Here is a 20807-nt window from a genome sequence, read left to right as displayed (position 1 = left end):
CCAAGAATGGATCCAGAACATATCTAGTTACAGAGAATTAGTATAGATATTGTAAACCTTGAGAAAATTAATTAAGGAAAATATGCTCCTTTATGAATTGCGTTTTGAGGATTTTTTTTTTCTTTAACTGTGTTAGTAAATGAAACAATTCAAAGGTATTTGTTGTAGTGTCATAATCAGGCACCTGCATTTTCAAAGCTGAGAGGGAAAGACTAGAACTTCTGTGTGATGTACAATAGTCTGAGTTGCTCTTTCAACCATGGACACGCTTGAGAGAAGTCCTGAATAAATTTCTTTTTAAATAAAACAAGAAAATTTTAGACCAGTGTTGAGGATTGCAACACAGTGTTGAAAACCTGACCAGGGAAAGGCTGCTACTGTTATGTAAAGACTGTATTCTGTATATTGGGTTTTAACATATGATGCCATCTGAATTTCCTTTTTGTAGGGTTGTACTTCTTGCAAACTCAGGATCCTGTCATTGTCTCAAAGATTTCTGTTTTTCAGTGTCTTAATGATTTATATAGATGTGACCTTGAGGCTAATTAAGTGCTTCTTTATATTCCTTGGATGCTTAATATTGTCTCATTCACAGGAAAAACATTCCTGTATAAAATTTGCATCATTTGCTGTCATTAATTGCAACCAGCAGTTGTGCAGAAGAAGAACCCTGACTGTTGTGCCAAGCAATAGATTATATTAAAGAGTGAGATTATTTGAAGTCAATCTTTTGTATACTTTTCAGAGTTTTTGATACCTACATTAAGATCAAAGTCTTTTTTTATTCCTTAAAGTCTTACGTGTTCCAGAATAATGATGCCAGTTTGGATATTTAGACAGATTCTTGGAATTAAAATATTCAAAATGGAAAATCAGCCAGGTAAAGGCACAGTTAATGGTACAATTTCAGTGGCTGAAAAAATTAAATATTTATGTATACATGTATATAAAAATATATAATTTGGTACTTATATATATAAATATAAGTACAGTATAAGACAGTAACATAAGACAATAATATAGGACAGTATGGGGACTATTTTATTTTATCCCTGTGCTGGCAGTTCCATTCTTTGTTGATATTAAAAGTCACATCTATATACACAATTCAGCAAATAATTGTTTTACTCTTCTGTTAGGCCTAGCAATGCAGTACAGAGATGAATGAGGGTAGAGGGTTATATTTCTTCTTGCATAAATAATACAAGGGTTTATAAAGTTTCAGTTCCAGAAGCACTTAATTGCATCTGCACAATTTACAGACAGTCTGCAGAGGTATTACTGGGGGTATAGCACATGCAGGAAGAACAAAGTTGACTTTCCTGTCCTAGATTTAATTTTTGGCAATGATTGGCCTAAAACTCCCCCTCTGGTTTTTGTGAAGTGAGATGGAAATCAAAGAAGCTAACACACCTTTGTATTCAAAGATATGCTGTGGTAATGCAAAGTTAAGGTAGATGGATATTTAATAAATGCATTAATTTGTCTGTAGGTGCTGTTATTTGCTTGCTGCTGGCCCTTCACCTTAAAAAACTTCCTTACTAAAGGGGTACTTGGAAATCCAACTGTTTAAGACAGTGTGGCAGCTATAAAGGGAAATACTGGGGTTCCATAAGGTGGCTTTCATAACTTACTTGTTGGAAAGGTGGGGATTTTCTAGGATGTTTGGTTTGGTGGTGTCTTTTTGCCTTTCTTCTGCTTAAGATGGTATTGTGATACTCTTATGCCTTGATAAATATGTTAAAATCTGCATAGTGCAGGATCCTACATAGTTAGTCTGTGCTTTATTTTACATTAAGATTATTTTTATGTGCTGGCATTGTCCTGTTTCTTGAAATCTATCTTTATTTTCCCAGTCTTTTGAGAGGCTTGGAAAAAGGAGCAGAATTTCACCCATGTGCAGAATTATCTCTGTCTGGGAAAAAGATTACTTTCAGAATGCTTTCCAGGAAAAGAAAAACAGATGAGGAATGGTACTTGATTTATTTATTTATTTACTTTTAGAATTTTCTTAAAGGGCAGATATATAAGGCTCCATGTTAATGTCAACTGTCAGAGATTGGGAAGTGAATTTTCATACTCAGGTTTCATTTCCATGACTAGTAAATCTGCTTTCATGTAGCCTCTACTTCTGTGTTAAATTATTTATACTCTGATTTTTTTAGCAATAGTGTTTGTTTATACATGAATATACATACATATCTCTATATATGCACTAAATATTTATATATCAGCTAAAAAGAATATGCACTATATATATATAGTATATGCACTGAAAAGAGTATTAAAAATAATTAAGTAGCAAACATTTTTAAAACATAAATGTTTCTTCCCTGTTTTCTATGTCATGTTAACAAACGTGTTTCCACAGTTGTTTGTATCATTATATTTAAAGATAACCTCAGCTGAAAGAATTGAAATCCTAGAAGATTCCATCCCAGAAGTATTTCAAAGACATACTTCAAATACAGAAACTTTCAACAGAAATCTTTTGAACAAAATCGATTGAAAAAGCAGGAATTCTGGTGTTATTTTTGGAACAAAATTCAAAGTTTGCAACTTCATTGGTAACGTAGGATTTGGAATTGAATTTTACTACTTCCATCCCCAGACTGGATAGCAAACTTGAAACAAATAGTAAAAATTCATTTATGTCTGAAGTCAAAACATACTTTATGCTGACTATCTCCCTTTGGATTTGCTATAAAAGATTATTTGTCTGGTATGGTGTGGTAGTTTTGGTTACATGAGGTAAACTGACTAGACTCTCAAGTACTTAAAATTATTTTAATTTTACAACGTAAGTTTATCAGTCTGTTCTCAGAATCTCGTAGCTTATTGCTCTTTGATTGTTTAGTATTAGTGAGAACATTCTGAGTTCTAGAAGGGACTAGAGAGCCAAAGGTTTGGCCTGGGGACAAGTGATGGAGCTAAGCAGACCCGTAACATCTGCTGGTACTCAAGGTCCTTGTTTGCTGTTGTCTAGGAAATATGGAGACTGGTTCAGCTTTTATATTTGGAAAGTTTTAGAAGTGACTTTTTAGTCAGAGAAACTAGTTCTAAGAAGTAGATAGAACTTTATTCACACACAAGAAAAATGCAGCAGTTTTCAGGGAAGGGCTTCAAGTTGGTTTCCTGGAAGAAAGTGGACAGGAGAGGTATAAAAGCCAAACCAGCATTTTTCTTGGAGGAAATACTGGATTGTATTGAAAATAAGCAATATATGTTTTTAACCTTCTCTGTTTGCTGTGTTCTTATGAGCAAATAAAAAAGATTGCCCAAGCTGTTTTATGTCACACTATTTATGAGCTGGCCATAAATTCTGGAAGATAAGGTTGTAGTCAAGCTCATTCCAGCTGGACCTATTGATGTGTAGGAATGCCTGATAAATAAGTGGGTGACACAAATAGGTGTTCCAGTTTCAGAACAGGGTGAATCATCAGATTATCTTCCAAGAGTTGTCTCACTCAAAATATGAAACTGAGACAGAGATCAAGGATCAGCTCATCCCTACAAGCATAACACAGTCTTTCTAGCTCAGCTGGAAACAGGTTTCATCTACAGGCACCACCTTTATTTGGATGTTCTGAATAGATTGCAAACCTAAATATGTTTTTTTGAAAATCATACATTCACTATTATGTCAACTATTTGCAAGAACTGACTCCAACTAGTCAAAAAAGTTAAACTGAGAAATGCAGTTCATGTAAAAATTCTATTTTTGCCACATATAAGGCTAATGGTTATTTACTGATGATATTTATGCCATTTTGGAATTCTACACATTTATTTTTCATGAAGCAGTTAAATGCATTGGCATGACTTTAAAAACACACTTTCTATTAATCTGTTACAGTATTATAGGATTTGAATGTTATTGGAGACAGAAATTTCAAAAGTTAAGAGCTTCCATGACTGATAGTTTTGAAAATTGATTGTTAGTATTACGAATTTATAACTATCATTATGTTGCTAAATAACATTGACTCTGAAATAACTGACTTCCTTTTGCACTAATTCAAAAGTATTATGGCAGCTATAGTTTTATAGGGAGCATAAAAATCAGTTAGTGTTGGAAGTTTGAACAAAAACTGTAAGTATTAGCACGTAAGTTACAATTCCCATGTGTTTTCCAAAATTTACTTGAACTAAACTGAATATTTAATTCTGAACTTTGGCCTAGTTTCTTTAAATTGTCTAATTTTAATGGTAGGAGTAGGCAAAGATATAAATTTGAATAAAGCAGCTGTTAGGTGGTTGGTTGCATTGATAAGCTACACATGATCAGAATTCCTTGTGGTGTGTGATGTTCCTCAAGGAGAAGCTTCTGAGTGCCTGAGGGAACCAGTTGTATCTTCATTAACAATCTTTGGTTCAGCTGAAACCTTTTCTAGTGTAGTTTACCAATTTTCTTTTTTGAAGAGCAGCCTAATGTGGACTAGTGGATGAAAAGAAAGTAAGAAAAATCACGACTGATTAGTAGAGGTGGTGGCTGGCAAAGCTGTGGGGCTGGAGGGTTTATGAAACCTGGACATGCCATTCTTCAAGGATTGAGTAGAGTAAGTGCATTTGAGGTACTACAGCATCAGGTGCTGCTCCCACCCTGGAGTGGAAGAGCTGCATTCTGTAAGGGGAACAGTGTGAGTTTGTTCCTGATGGGAATAGCCAACACTATCCTATGTTTGTAATCTCCTCTTGCTCACTGGCAGTCTGCCTGCACTGCAATGTATCAACTGCTTTAAATCCCTCTCCTTGAGGCAGTTCTTAAAGACTGAAGTAGTAGAAATGAAACAATAAAATGTTACCCTTTAAAGAATACAAAGCCTGTAAACTATCAGGTGAATTAAAATGTAAACTTGAGCAACCATAGGGCTCGAAGTAGTAGAGGACTGAGAATGTTGTTGAAATGATGTTTGAAAGTGGAATTTCCCCCTGTGAAGTGAAAGCACCTGCTAACTCCCTAAAGTTTCAGTTTGGAAGACAAAGTGTCAGCAGCCCTGTGGAGCCTGTAGTGGTCACCAGGAAGAGAGAGAATGGTAGAATATAAGGGGACAAAACAGACTCTTGGACACTGGGGCACATTCTCTCTACAGTGTGAGCTGGAACATGGGGGGGCAGGAGAGAGGTTGACAATGGGGTACAATTTGCCTTCTCATTGCCCCAGGTGTGGTACTACAGTACACTCAGTACTTCAGTAGTAAATTCAGAATGAGTTTTAAAGAAATACAGTTAAACACTTGCTTTAAATGTATGTATTTATGGTGGTAAAATAAGTAATTATTAACAGTGAAACACAGTAGTGTTCATGTTTTACTTCCTCATGGAACTCCATAGCACTAAAACCACTTTCATAAATTATATATATAATATGGCATATAAGTTAAAAAGTTAACAGTGAGGAACTTCAAGAAATAGTCTGTGCTGGAGCTGGTCATGAGTGGTGGGTGACGACATGAAGATTAATAAAGTTCGACTTTGAATTTGGCAACTTTTGCCACTTACATGACCTTTTTTTTCCTAAAGTATGACACAATTCTTAAGTTTTTGCACTATGTTGTATATTTCTAGAGCAAGTGACAGAGTTTATTGTATGACATAGTTGAAATAAGTAGTTGCTGAGGAATAAGAAGTTAGACAAAATTAAAAAGCAATTTACTTGGAGAAAGGTCCTTGAAATACTTTGTGCTAGCTATCAGTTTGGGGTTTTTCTTTATTTTTCTGGAAAATGATCGTGTTCTTCAGACTGCCAAGTTTTACTAGTAAATATACTGCCAAAGCTTGGGAAAAATAAGTCAAGGACTCTTAAAATTACATAGTGTTGAGTGAAAAGCCAAAGAGAGGGGTTTTGTGTAGCGAAATCCTTATCCTTTCAAATGTAAAAATTATATATCTGATGCTGTAAAATGACCTATATTTAATTTCCTTTCAGGTGATATTTAAAATGCCTTAGATGTAAAAGAAGTAACAAAATGACAGACATTTCTCACAGTGCACTGGCATGCTCCATCTAGACTACTTCATTGTTTCATTATTATGGAGATGTGATTTCACAGTACCATTTTCAGGGAAGAGATAATTTCTAATATTGGCAGATTCATCCTGGCTATAAATGAAGTAGTATATTTTGCTTCTTTTCGTCCACAAGATGAGGAACTGATTTAACAGCTTTTTGGTTTTGTACCATTTGGAGGTTCAGATTTGACTTATGATGTCATACATGCTTAGCACCGAACAGATAGTAAAAGGTTGCCTGCAGTTCAGGCTGAAATGGTTTTATTTCATATTAGGGGGAATGTGAAAGTCTTGGTTCATGATTACTAGAGGCAGAAAGAAGAATTCAGGGTAGGAGAAAATGACTGACATAACTGATGCTCTCTTAAACCTCCACATTGCATTCCCATGAATAGAAAATAAATCTGTACACCCAAGACCACACACAGTCTGAGTTGCCTGTTCCCTGTCCCAGACTGGCACTGGCTCAGAGTTCTGCCTCTGAGAACTCATGCAGAGCTGTGCTTTCAGAATGGCTCCTTGCTGTGAATGGTAGTTTGCAGGATGATATACCTATTATATCAAAATACCTGAGCTTCATTGTGTGGGTGGGTTTTTGAATTAAAATGGTCTGCTCTATCAGTCTCAGGAGGAGGAGATGGAAGAAAACAGATACATGTTTGGCAGATGTTTTTCTGCCACCTAAGGCTGTGGTGGACATGCTGGACTCTGTCCCAATGCTTGCACTGTCCTTGTGTGAACTGGGATTTAATCTTTGGCTTTTTCTCTGTGCAATTGCAGCTGTGCTTCAGTCATGATTTAAAGTTTTTATTTGAAGCTACCAAGGCTAGAAATGAATATTAAATGAAAACCAAGATAGTCTTATATTAGGGCAATATCTGGTGGGGACTAGAGTTCCAGGCAGAAGTGACACCTCTTATATCTGAATATATTCAGACCCTAAATCCACATGAAACTTATGAAAGAATGCAATTCACATCAAACATGAGTGTTAATAAGTGTTAAAAACTTACCATGGAGCTGAAAAAATTGATCTAAAGTGCAAACTCTTTATATGAAGGTATGTGTGGTAAACTATTTGACATGAATGAGAAAACAGTCTGTTTCTGCATTTAAAGTCACTCCAGACAACTCTGAAATAGTGGGTACCTGGTCCTCTGTGACACAGCCAAGTTTGTAACCCTTGACCTATTGTAAAGGTTTTCATGGGGATGACCTGAATGCTGAGCAGTGAAAGGGAAGATGGAGACTGGGCCTCTGCTGCAGCTCCACATGCGTTTCTTTTTGGTGTGAAATCAAACCACCACACACCTTGTCTTGTCCCTCCGGGTTGAGTTTGTGTCTTCATGCAGGGAATAAAAATAATGTGTTGGTCTTGTAATGAGCTGGCAGGTGGTGAGAGGAAGAGCAGAAAGGTTCAGTTGTGTGGCTGAGAAACTGGAGTTGGCAGGGCTCTGCTCCTGTGTTCCTCACAGGTTGTCACCCAGACTGGGAATTCAGAGCCATTTATTCATCCTCTCAACCCTCCTTCTTGTGCTCTGAAGTTGTAATGCCTTAAATGCCTGTTCTCGAGTTGAATGCAGTGAGCCATGAAGACAGGGGGTGTGGGAAGAAGAGAGAGAATTGTCTGCTCAGCCCCTGAGTTGGAGACTGGGTGGGTAGAGAAGAAAAGACTTGGCTCAGCCTGGCTCAGTGAGCAGAGCTGTGCCAGCACATGTGTGTGCTGCTGTGTTATCCCAGTCACTGGGAAATGGGATCACTGCTCTGTTTGTCCATCTGATCACCTTCAGCTCCCCGTGACTGGAGACATTAAAGTTTCTGCCTTGTGGCAGTTGGAAAATGAGCCTTGCAGGGCCTGACTGAGGAGAGCTATGTTGGAGCTCCCACTGCAGTGCTGTGATGAGCTCTTCAGTGCAGCTTAAAGGTCCAACAGAGATTTTTGTGATTTGACTTGAGGGATTGCTTTCAGACATGAACCAAATAAGTGATTAAATATAAAGAAGATGTGGTAATGAGTTTCAGATGAGTTCTTTTACATTTATTAAAAGAGGCCTGAAATTCTGATTGTTTTCCAGTTTAAAAAGTCATCTCTGCATCCCATGCTGCACTCTGCTTACAAACTGTGAGATCCTATTACTGTAATATTGTAAAAGAAGTCTTAAAAATAAAATAAATCCAGTAGAATATAAATCTTTTTTTCAGTGTATAGAAAGGCAATGAGCCATTTTAAGAGCAGGAAAAACATGCATTTTGAAATCCAACAGATCATCTAAATTGGTCCCAAACAAAGCTTTAAAATGGCATTGCAAAGACTTGCTTTAAATAAATTTAGCATTGCAAAACTCAGAATGTGAATATAGATCTGCTGGTTATTTTGTACTTTGGTAATATTCTGAATAACTAGGGCGCAAATGGCTTAATAGATAAGACCCTTGAAATAAATAAGACCCTCCCTTACTATTCCAATGGCAGAACTTAAAAAGGGGAATCCAACATTTATGCCTTTTCAGTTACTTCCATCTGACTTTTTATTGCTAATTAATCGTATCAATTTCTAGGTAATATAAACTTTAAACTCTTGTTCTTTATTTTCTAACATTTGTGTGTTTAAGATTTGGATTAGTGAATCTAAAATTCCTCAGTTGCCTGAATTCTTGCAGCTCTCTTGTAGGTGGAGAGTTATTCTAGGTTGCCATATCATATATTTTCAATCCCAACTTTGCCTTCCCTATGGTGTACCTTGGAGTCTGCTTAATGTGAACACCTCATGGTGCAGAGCTGCAGAAGAAGCCTCTGTTCAAGGAAACCTGCCTTTGTAATAATAAATGATTGCACTCCCTTTATCTTAGTTCTCTGCTTTGCATGATGTTTAATAGCACTGACCCAATTTCATGGGTATACTACATTTTCTTGTATTATTATATTTACAAAAAAAGCTTTGAACAATATGAGGCTCTCATTGAAAGGAAAAAGTGTCTTTCTTGGTGTTTAAAAACTTGATATATGAGGAAATCTGTTGTTTACCCCACCCTCATTGTTTTATGCTGAGAGCTGCTCAGCAATTAATTTGTAGCTGCTTTTCTCAACCAGAATGTGGAAACAGGTATGATTTAGTGGAATTGTTCACTGAAGGGACCAAGACATGTAAGATGTGATTCTTGTAGTACTGATGGTTAAACCCAAACATGTTCTGTTTCTTTAATGAATTGTCTGTTACTTTATTACTGTTTGAATGGCATTAAGAAAACAATAAAATTGTATATTTGAGCATTTACACAGCAAGAAATGAGAAAATCAAAGGTGCTTGTGTTTTCTGAGCTGTTAGAATTCTTTGGGATTTTTTTCTTTTTAGTGTTTCTAAAGAATAAAACTCCTGTATGTACACAGAGCATTTTGCTTAGGAAAATCTTTGGAATATCTCTTATAGTGTTTGACAGGGATTGTGTTTACTACAGAGAAGTACAGTCCGATCTGTCTAAGAGGTTTGTGCAAGCGACACTGGAGAAAAGTATAACAAGTAAAAGTCTCTTAGTCCAAAAATCTACAAAGAAAAGAAATAATGCGCTTCTTAAGTGTGTGTGTGTGTGCAAAAAGATAATTAGAGAAAATAAATAAAATATGTTAATACTCTATGCTGAAGCTTAAATATTTTTGATTTACTTACTGCAGGTTGATGCCTTGCGGTTACGATTGGAAGAAAAAGAAACCTTTCTGAACAAAAAGACAAAACAACTTCAAGACCTCACAGAAGAGAAAGGAACCCTTGCTGGAGAAATTCGAGATATGAAAGACATGTTGGAAGTAAAAGAAAGAAAAATAAATGTCCTTCAAAAAAAGGTAAGATCACTGATGAAGGGGTGTCTGGTACAACTTTTGCGGCACATTTAAAGAGAATACATTTATTTCTTGTAATGTATCACTTTTAATATATTAAAAATACAAGAAATCTGTAATAGTCAAGTAGTTCTCTAATATAAAATGTGTTACTGTTATCCATGATGACGTTTTTATAGTATTATGTCTTATATCACAGAGATCTTAGGTGATGCAGTTGTTGCAAAATTATTGGAGTTAAACAAAAATCCTAAAAATCCTGATAAAACTTCTTACCCCTCCACATGAGGGATTCAGTTGTCCTTAAGAACACTGATTGTGGGCCTGCTAAAAGATCAAGATACTGTGTTTTTAGCCTAAAGACTTTTTTTTTTTGAGGGTAGGGGGAGAGGAGAGGAATGGGGAAAGAACCTTAATTAAGGCATTTTTCTGTTTTTCCTATGAGCTAAGGACATTAAGAAGGGAGGCTCCCTCCAAAGACTCAGATAGTCATATTTCTAATTTTCCACAAATTCAACTAACTGCATTTGCTCTCTTTGGGAAGTTGGGTTCCATCGTTATACATTCCACCTGGGGTAGTGAAGAGGGAATTTCCTGTAAAGGCAGCTCTGTAAGGGTTCTGTGTACAGTAGTGGAGTGTTCATTTCCATGTCCTTTTTCTCAACTCACAAAACCATTTATGCAACCAGGTATATTCTGTGTGTGTCCTGTGTGTCAGTCTTTACCATATAGAGATGCCCTTGTGAGCATATAGATAAATGGAGAAAAAGTTCCTGACATCAAATATATTTTACTGTTCCTTCTCCCCTCCTTTAACAGCCACTCAAAGAATGTCTCCTCCTCCTCACTCTGTTCTTATGTAGGTGGTTCATGTTACTGTGGTTTTCCTCCAGGATTCACACAGGGGTCACATGGTCTGGCTATGCTTCTGTCTGCAATTGCTTCAGTACAGAATGAAAAAAGCCAAGGTTTTATTTTGCAGAAATAGAGAAGCCTGCTTTGTCAGGCCTGGGAAACAAGGCCTATCAACACTGGAATAGAAGTACTCATCCACTTGAATCATATTTCTGAATATTTCCTTTGTTAGCAATGCTTATGATGTAAGAGATGGCAAACTTCAAGGCTTTTATGCTGTGCTGAATGCTAACTAATTTTGGACATTACTTGAGCATATTGAAGGGCAAAATGCGTCTTTTCTTATTCTTTGTATTCTAAAAAAAACCCCAAGCCTTGACCAAACCAACAATTTACAATTTCTCTTGTACTTAAATATTGAGGAAATGGATCAGTATTGGGAATGTGAGGATCAGTGATCAATATTTTGTGATCAATCACTGATCACAGAGCTATCAGCACTTTGTCATGTCCATGTGCTCAGAAATATGCAGCAAAATGTATTTGTTTTCTGCTTTTAATACATTATGGATATTACATTAAGGCATGCAGATGGTCTTGTCTCTTTTGCACCAGCTTCTTAATGGAAATAATCATTCTCTAACTGTTCTCTTTCTTCACCAGATCATAGAGTAAAACATGTTACAGCCTCAGGAACTCTAGTATTCAATCAGATAAATCCTGCTAGCAGTAAAGTGCAAAATCAGAGTTAGTACTAAACTGATTCTTTAAAAATGAAATTAGCATTTCCCGTAGCATATTTTTTGAGATTTTTATTCTGGTAAATGTCCATTATGGAACTAGTCAAGTTCAGATTTTCTTCTATGGGATAAATAATGAGTTTACTTAGGGAAGAAGGAATTCTGATGATTACTTTAAAAAAAAGAAAAAGAAAAATATTAACTGTGCAGCACATAAATTATGTGTAGATTTGATTCTCTGAAGCATTTTAAATAATGACAGTATCTTAACATATAGATGTTTGGATGCCCAAAAATAGTATTGCCAGATTACTCTATTATTTTGTTTGTAGAAGAAGAATGTAATATTTGAAAAATATGTTTTTGAAATTACCCTTAAGTCATATTTTCAGATTTGGATCATTATTTTACTTCTCTTCCAATATTCCATTACAGATAATATCACTAAAGAAAAAAAATGTTGGAAATACACCCCTGATCTACTAACCCCTGCATCTAAGTGAATATACAGTATGATACTACAAAGGATGCTTTCACTGTTTACTCCTAAAGCATCTGGTGTGCAATTTTGAAGTAGAAAATTCTGGATGTCACTAGTGCAAACCTGGGCTTTTGCTTTCATCTAGGAAAAAAATCTACTTGTCTGGTTAACTCCAGGGTTCAACTTCATTTTGGCAGCATTTTTAGATCCCAGCTTCTCATGGATAGCCTCCTTGAGCATCCCAGTGTCCTTGGCAGCAGATGAAGACTCATCTCTGGACCACAATACTTGCAAACAGAAGGGAAAGTGTTCAGTGTCTGTCTACTTTTTTAGGAGACAATTTTCTGGCATTAGTGTCTCTCAGTTCTAGATGATGTTATCCTCACTCATTGTAGTTGTGTGTCCCAGGGCATTCCTAACTCAGAGTCTGTGTTCTGGCAAGGGGACCACAGCTCCTTTTGGTCATGTGTTGTTCCAGGAGTGTGTGGGACTGTGGACAGTACTAGTTTCTAGTGCTGTAGTGTTCTTACTGTAGTATTTTTAGACTCCCTTCTCAGGGATTTTCAGGTAGTACTGGATGCTGTGCTTCCAAGGAGATTAAACCAAACCTCAGAAAGCTCACTTTTGAAAATGGAGCTGTTCCTTCTCCTTTCTGGACAGCTGTTGCTTGGAGGACAGGACAGGTTATGTTAAGGGCTCCCTGCCAAAGGAATAGAAGAAATAAAACCAAGACAGCAGTGGAGTCCCTCAGCATGGCACAGGAACACACACAGGGCAGCATGTTGCAGAAGGGTTAAATAGGGCCAGATAAGGAGCTGGTGGTGCATGTTTTTCCATATAGTGTTTTTTGTTTAATTTTTGACCAAATTGAAAAACTGCTACACTATTGTGTATAATTTTCAGGCTTAAGGGAGGCCCAGCACTAGAACAGCATGTGTTTAGAGGATTTGGATCAAGGTAGATTGGCATGGAGTAATAATAAACTTATGTCAATGTCAGAGGTGCAATATTACTTAATATTTCTTTCTTTTAGAATCTTTGGCACCACTGTTCCATTTTAGTGCCAGTAAAGTTGGGTATGCTGTTTTAATAGCCTAGTTTAACCTGGCAAGGCTAGTCTTACACCTCATATCTGTCAGTTTTGCATGCAGAGGGGCAGGTCTCAGAAAGCTTTATGTATTTCGTACCAGAACGTGTAAGTTCTGTGAATGTGGCCGAGTTGAAGGCTGAAGGGTAAAAGTGCTCAACTTGGTGATGATTCTTTCATGTCCCTTTTTGCTCACAAATTCTCTTTGCTACAGTTGCTATAACTACTGTGTTTTGTCCTTGAGAAATCTGCAGATCCTTAAAAGCATCAGTTATATGCTCTGAAGTCTTGAGTCTTGGTGTTGAAAACAGTAGCTGTTGAGACAAGAACAGCGTAGAGGATGTAGACCTGGATCATATTAGGACAACATCTTGCAGAAATTCTTTTGTGGGGACTATCATAAAAGAACACTGGGTAGAGGGGGCTAATATAATATTCTACTTTGACTTGCAACATAACTTTTCATATAAAAAGTTACAATTTCCATCTTTAATAGTTTAAGCTTTGTGATTGATGAAGTGCTACATGACTGAGGGCCCTAACCCACCAGCTAATTAGCATTTGTAGGAAATGTCATAAAGTCTTAGTTCTCATGTAATAATTGGAATCTGTATTTGGAGTGGCTGGACTGTTCCCATGAGGCGATATTATCCAGTTGATGTTAAATTAAAATGTGTTGTATAATTAATTGTATGCACTACCATTAGCTGTCTTCTGAAAAAGAGAGAATTTACAAACGGTCAGGTTTGGAGTGCATTGGCATAAACAAATGAGTCCTGCTCTTACACTGGGGAGTTTGCACCACTGTTACTGCTTGATGCAGGAATCCTGCCTGAGAACACCACTGAAATTTGAACTTCTGAATCCAGAATGGTCTGGGAAGACCCAAGAGACCATTTTCTTTTGTTTGATCTCAACAAGTAGAAAGTGCAAGCACATTGTTGATAGAAGATGCCTTTGGATTTTTTTTCATTGTTTAATCAGTTGAGAGCAGTTTTTTTTGTATTCCTAGAAAGGGGTCATGGCATGATGAAGGTAATTTTCATGGACTTTGTCAAAATCTATCAGAACACTGTAAATAGACTGTTATGGGAGCTGGGGTTTTGCAATCATCAAATAAGAGCTCTGTTGTATTTCTGGAGTCAGATGACAAATTCTGAACTAGCTGTTCTGCAAAACATACCAATGTTCTGAGTGTGATTTCCACTGTTAAAAAAACTTAGAGTGTCATTCTGGTGTAACATGAAAGTTTTGATGCTGCAAAGCTGCTTTGGTGACTATTGACTTGTGTATTACTTTAAGAAATGAATCTTCTAACAACACATGTCCACTTTAAGAGTACAACATTCAATGTACTGAGCATTAGAAAGTTTTTCTTCTTCTTATTCTTGCAGCTTTGCCAACTCATTGTATGTTATTCTGATAAATAGTCTGAATAAATAGAGCCAGTTGTTTATCCAGGGTGGTGGTGTTACTGATTCCAGTGCATTATCACAAGAACAGATCCCCAGGGATTCTGCACAATAAAATGCAGCTTTGGGACTCTTCAGCTTTGCTTGTGGTACACATGAGACTATTTGATTCTAACTAGGCCAGCTGCTGGGATGCTCTGACCCTGGACACAGAGACACTGAGAGCAACGTGATTAAGATTTGAGGCAGTGATAATTTTCACTTCAGCTTCTTTAATTTTCCATTCTTTATAACACATGACACTTCTAAGTTTTTGCAGGTTATAAAGATCAGTGGAAACATGTGATTTTAATATACATTCCCTTAGTGAAGCCAACCCGAATGCTCATCCAGTCTGAAAGCACAGCCGTGAGTTTAGGTACATCCTTGCACCTTGAAATCCAGGATCATTATAAACTTTTCCACTGAGTGATTGAATCCATTGTCTTTTCCAATGCATTTTGTACCCACTGAAGCCAGAAGCCCAGAATTTTGTTGCTCCCCCTCCCATTCCCAATGGCCTACTTGCTCCTGCTTCTCTTTTTCAAGTCTGCACTCTAAAAGGAGAAGAGTTGGATTACACTCTCTGTTTATTGGCCTATTTGAAAGTAAGCACTTCTGTAGGAGAAAATTGCTGAATTCCTCAAATAGAGTTTCATGAGATTACAAAATTTAAAAAACCTTTAATCTGATGCCAGTTCTGTAAACATGGTAATTTTTTGAATATCAGGTATATTGTAAATCATGGACTTTCAAGTAAGTGAAGAAATACTGACTGCACCTGGACTTGCTGTTGAAGAAATTGGGAGATCTGCTTTGGAATAATCATGTCTAAGCAGGTCTCCTCTTTATCAATTGCAGGAGATAGATTAGTGGAATGGCTGGAAATGTTTGGTAGCAGGTGTTTGGAAAATTTCAGAATCATTGCTAGGTTTCAGTATAAGTAGTTGAAGCTGCAAATTGTGTCTGAATTTACAGTAATTATTCCTGCAATATGAGGGGGAGCATCTATTCCTTGAAACAGCCTTTACTTGTTAGAAAATACTACCAGAAGCAACACACATGAAGTTTTTCAAGGAGTGTGATTGAACTGTAGTTGGTCAAACTAGTCTGATTCCTGTACCAGTAATGTACATCTCTGAAGACAAAGGAACATTCACATGTTTGAAAATTCTAATTGTAAGTTAAAATCCTTAAAGATACTATTTTGGCTGCTTTTGCCATCTGTGGAAAACTGAACATTTTGGATAACTCTTATAATTTTTTTGGAAGCTGTAGGATGAGAGATTGTTAGTGAAAGTGAGAAAAATGCTTGTTTCTTGAAAAAAATAGGCTGAAATCAATGCTCTGAAGAGATGCTATATTTATGTTTGTGTAGCTTAGTATGATACTGTCACTGCATATATTATTGACTAGTACGTTAAACTTTTGAAATGTAGTGATATGTGCAGAAAGGAGGCAGTCAGTTGTAAGATCTAAAGTACAATGTAGTATAATATACAGATGAGAGATGAAAAAAACCCCTTTTTTTGGGAAATTGGGAATGGGTATGTGTAGATAACTTGTATTTAGAATTTTAAAGATAAATCCTGAAGTCTAATTAGTATAAGTTATTCTAGCTCCAGTTATGCTGGCTGGTGTTGAAAGAGTTCCTCACACACAGCTCAAATGAAGAGAATGGAATAGTTCAGAACTCAGGTTAGAAGAGCACACAGAAGTGCTCTGAAAACCAGTGCCATTTGCAAAGTGGGACTGAGCTTATTGAGCTCCTTACATAAGGGTTTCCCACTGTCAGTGTGACACCAGTACTGCTGGCAGGGAAGGAAGCTACCCTTCAGCTCTGAAATGTCAATACTAATTAACAAAGTTATCTTTAAATAAGATATTAAGTTTTATTCATGCCAAGAAAGCAGCCAACTCACATGCTGGGAATTTTAAGCTGTCTGAAAAGCAGTATTTTCTATTTACTAGAGCTGGAGGAAATTTCTTTTGAAGTGTGAAAGACCTGAACTATGTATAGTGTGACCAGGAAAAAAAGAAAGTAGAAGTTGTTGTATTTTGGAGGTGCAGTGCACCATAAAGGAATTATTTGGGGAAATGGATGATGACTTATGTATCCAAAAAGGAATGAGAATCAGAATTGTTTAAGGGAAGAAATAAATTTTTCTTTGAAATAGACTTCCAAGAAACTTCATAGAAGTCTACTGAATGGAGTTAAAAATTATAAGGGAGAGTTTTATAGGTGTAATTTTACATAGAAGTATCCTGCTGTCATGACTTATTTTGAATTTTTAGCTGCTGGCTGAGCAGGGAGTTAATGTATTTGTGTGATTCACTTCTCCTGGACCTGCATCTGAGTGGCAGAGTGACTGTACCCCCCTGTCTCAACATGACAGATCCAGCTGTTCACTGCTGAATCCTTGACAACTCATTTAAATAACACAAAATCAGATCCTCCAAGAAGCAGCCCATGGAAAAAAGTATTGCACAAACCCAAAAGGCTTGTATGTCTTATTTACATGTTAATCTTGAAAGCTCTTTCAAGCTCCACTCTCCAGGTGACTGATTTGTGGCAGGGAAGGAAGAACGTTGGGTGGCCTCACCTTCTCACCTTTTATGGGGAATTCAGAGGGACAGACTGATCTCAAATCATAGTTTTATGAAATGTTCCTTAGGAAAATAAGTCAATCAGCTTGTTAATTATATGTGGTAAAACCCATGAGAAGACAATTTTAAATCTTGAGTGATTTGGAAATGGTACATTTTATGTATGATTTCAGTTGAGGAATTGCTTTTGTCATAATCTGATGCATAACATTTTTAGCAATATAGTGACTGACTAACTTATTAATCTGATAAAGCATCCTTACTTTATCCTGAAACAAGGCAGGAGATCCTGCTACCCATGTTCATCTCCTTGCTAGAACAGGCAGTTTGTGACTTGACCTAACGTATATCCAAGTTTTTTATATCTGGAAATAAAAAAGAAACATTTCTGAATAAATATAAAAGGTAGCCTTATGCATTAGCAGTTGGTTTTTACCAATTTTGTAGCATATTAAATTTCTCATCTTTTCTGGCATAGACTCAAACACCTTAATTTATGCGTTGCAGGAGCTCCTTGATGTTGGCAGTGGTGCTTTCCTGGTGGTACCCACTGCTGTCCATCTGACTGAGCAGGCTGGGACTAGAGACTCTAATACCTCAGTAAATTCAATATTTTATCACTTTTGGGAAAGCATCACCTCTCACCTTTGAGTGGAGCTCTTAGTGGCTTTATGAAATCATGAAGTTCAAGGACTGGAGAGTATGCATGCAGATAAGTTTAATGGTAACAATAAATGAGAGTTGTTATCTTCATACTTCTCCCTTCATATTATTATTACCAGATGTAACCAGAGCTAGTGGTGCCAATTTGGTCAGATTGCTTTGATAATTTTCTTGTTGCCAAGTAGTATGTATTTCTTGGTGGGAGAAGCAGAGGTGGTATGTTTGAATATGAGTAGAATAAATCCAAATTTAGAATGGAATCTGAATCTAATTCACTTCCTTCTAGCACACCTGACTTTAATTTTTAATGCCTAGCCAGGCACAGTGCGAAGATCAAAGTGAAATAAAGAGAAGGGAGTAAAGCAGTTCTTGGAAAGTAAAAAGAAAAATTGCATAACATTGTGTAATCTTTTATATATTAAAGAAATATTTGGTTTATTTGCCATTCACTTAGTAATAAATCTGCAGTAAATTTGCTGAAGGTAATTATGCCAGTGTAAACCCTTACTTATCAGGAAGAAAAATCAGGCCCACTTATGTTTATTACCTAAGAGATGCCTTATATTTGACTGCAGAAATCTCTATCCATGTCCCCACACAGGCACAGAGTCCTTTATTGCTCTGTGCTTAACCCTGGGCCAGAGTGACTGACCATGGGAACTCCTGCACATGCTCTCTGTAGAGCTACTGCTGAACTTGGGTGAGAAGCTGCTCAAGGTCCACAGGGATCTGTAAAGTGTTCATCTTAAAGCTGCTGCTTGTTGATAGACAGGATTGGGAGGGTGTTAAAGCACATTTTAACTTTGAGTGAAAAACCTGCTGTGTCCAATCCCAAAATCTTAATCTGTGGTTAAGTCTGAGTTTTTGTTGTGACTGTCATGGGAACCATAAATAGTTTGATTTTAATGTTTATTTTTTAAAAAAGTATAAATCCATGACTTTTGAGAGTTTCAGATTCTTTGCATGTTGGGAGGTGGATGTGATAGTAAACAGCTGAACAAACGTGAAGAACTTCAAAGTACAGAAAGAGAATATAGTAATAGAAAACAGGAGTTAGCTCATTTAGTTGCAAAAGAGATCATTCCTGTGAACTATCCATGGGAGCTCATCTTGTAAGTTGTGGTAGATTTACAAAACGTGATTACTTTCATGACATTTTATGTGTTCAGCAGTTCTCACTGTTTGCACACTATGTTTGCTACTGATTTTTATGTTCAACAAGTCCTTGTCGGTCAATCCAGCTTTGGGGAGAGGGAAGAGGATGCACCTCATAGGCAGCTGCTGTGGGGTGCAAAGGAACCTGTTCATACTGTCATCCATGTGAATTACCTCCCCCTAGCAAGGCAGGAGCTTTTTTCCCTTTTGGGTATGTTATAATGCTGATAACAGTGTTTAATGCTGACAAACATATCTTACTGAAATCTGTTTTTCAGTTCATGCTGTTGGACATACTGCTCAGTAAGGGCTAAGTCTGTGGGTTTTTTTGGGAGGCCATCTGGGGTGGGGGGAGGATGGGCAATGCTGCAGTCACTGTTTGTCACTGTGCCTTAAGTGTTCTGCTCCAAAACACATTAAAAACCCCTAAACCACAAAAAAAATCACAGAAACAGAACAAGATTTTCTTGGGTTTGATTTTGGACTGTCCCTGATTAACTTCTGGTACTAATGCTAAAGTAAAAATTCCCTGAGTAGAGCAGTAGAAAGTAATATCCGTTTGTACTTAGTTCTGCCATAAGCTCTCAGCTGTGTCTGACTATTCTGTAGCATTGAACTTGCCATGATTCAATCAATTGAAACATCCAGATTATTATTAGTACCTCTCATCTTCTGACTGGTAGGCACTGATAGTGGAAGTGTTGTCAGTAGTTTCATTGTTAAGCAATGCTCAGGTTTTTAAAAGAATTTTACAGTTAAAGTTAAGTGCATGCTCTTGAGGAGAAATCCTGACAAAAATTAAGTTTTTTAATAATTCCAATGCTGAAGAACTATGGAGATAAAGTAGTCAATCTGTGTAATATATTGATATAGGCATCATCTCAAAAGGACTTCAAAGTGTTCCTAACTGCAAACTCTGAACTCCCCACTCTTCTGGGGGTGTCATCCATTGTCTGCCAAACAAGGGGCACATGTGAACTGGAGCTGGAAGGGTTTAACACTAAGGGAGAGAAAACTGGATCTGAGAATTGCTGAAACTTCTCACTGCCCAGCAAAGAAATATTCACCGAAGAAAAAGGTTACCTGTGTGTTCCCGGTTTTAGTATAGTCTGAGTGTGTCAGTGTCACTGACACTGTGGTAGCAGGTGACCTCCAAATGCATCTTCAGGATTTTCCTCTAGTAGCCAAAGGGACAATGGGTGTTCTTGGTAGATCCTTTCATCAAAGCTTTTCCAATAAATAAAAAGCAAAAGAAAACAAAACAACAAAAGAAAAAGTCAAAAACCAAATTAATAAGGATGGCTAAGTTGAATAGTTAATCCTGGGCATCAATGACATAATGAAAAACTTGATTGGAGAAAAAAGTATTTCCGTGTCATAGATGTACTTTATAATAAGTTTTCTTTATTTTTATATGGTTTATAATATTAGAGTGAGGTTAAGTTATACATACAAACCTGCTGGGTTTTAGGAGATATATGATAGAGGAAATTCAGTGAAATTTTTTTAAAAAAAGCACTTTTCATACCAAAAGCAAACTGTCTTAAACACAAAACCATATCAGATTACAGATTACTTCCTATTCAAACATTTATATAAAAGCATTGCTGTCTTACCTTTGCTGCCATAGACAATCTAAACTGTTCAGCAGATGTTGATTAAAGACATCCAAGTGGCTGCGTTTAACATTTCAGTTTAAGTTTAGTGGTGCTTTGATAGTTTATATGTAGAAAGGCTGAGTCTGGCCTGCAGTAACGGTGAAATCCAATATGTGCATTGTCTTTTGTGCAGCTATAGTGCAAATATTAAATTACATCTCACAGTTACAAGAATCTGAGTTCTCTGATGAACATTTTGAACGCTTCGACTCTTAATGGGTACAAACCTATGTACATTGACCATATGTTAATTTAGAATGGTTA

At 36.8% G+C, this 20807-nt stretch overlaps 1 protein-coding gene across 9 annotated transcripts in view; it reads left to right on the top strand.

The window, feature by feature from the left end:
• ERC2 (ELKS/RAB6-interacting/CAST family member 2) overlaps positions 1 to 20807 on the top strand; it is a 418320-nt gene that overhangs the window by 115000 nt on the left and 282513 nt on the right. For all 9 annotated transcript variants that reach the window (XR_011697331.1, XR_011697333.1, XR_011697332.1 and 6 more), the window contains exon 7: positions 9682 to 9849. Coding sequence is in view for 2 of the 9 variants with exons in the window: in XM_071550773.1 (XP_071406874.1) it covers positions 9682 to 9849 (168 nt within the window). In the remaining 7 variants the exon portion in view is untranslated. The remainder of the gene's footprint in view (positions 1 to 9681; positions 9850 to 20807) is intronic.

The sequence above is a fragment of the Pithys albifrons genome, chromosome 3, assembly GCF_047495875.1.
Source record: "Pithys albifrons albifrons isolate INPA30051 chromosome 3, PitAlb_v1, whole genome shotgun sequence".
In the NCBI taxonomy this organism is placed as follows: Eukaryota; Metazoa; Chordata; class Aves; order Passeriformes; family Thamnophilidae; genus Pithys; species Pithys albifrons.
The sequence above is the reverse complement of the archived record's forward strand: the minus strand, read 5'-3'. Positions and strand labels throughout refer to the sequence as shown.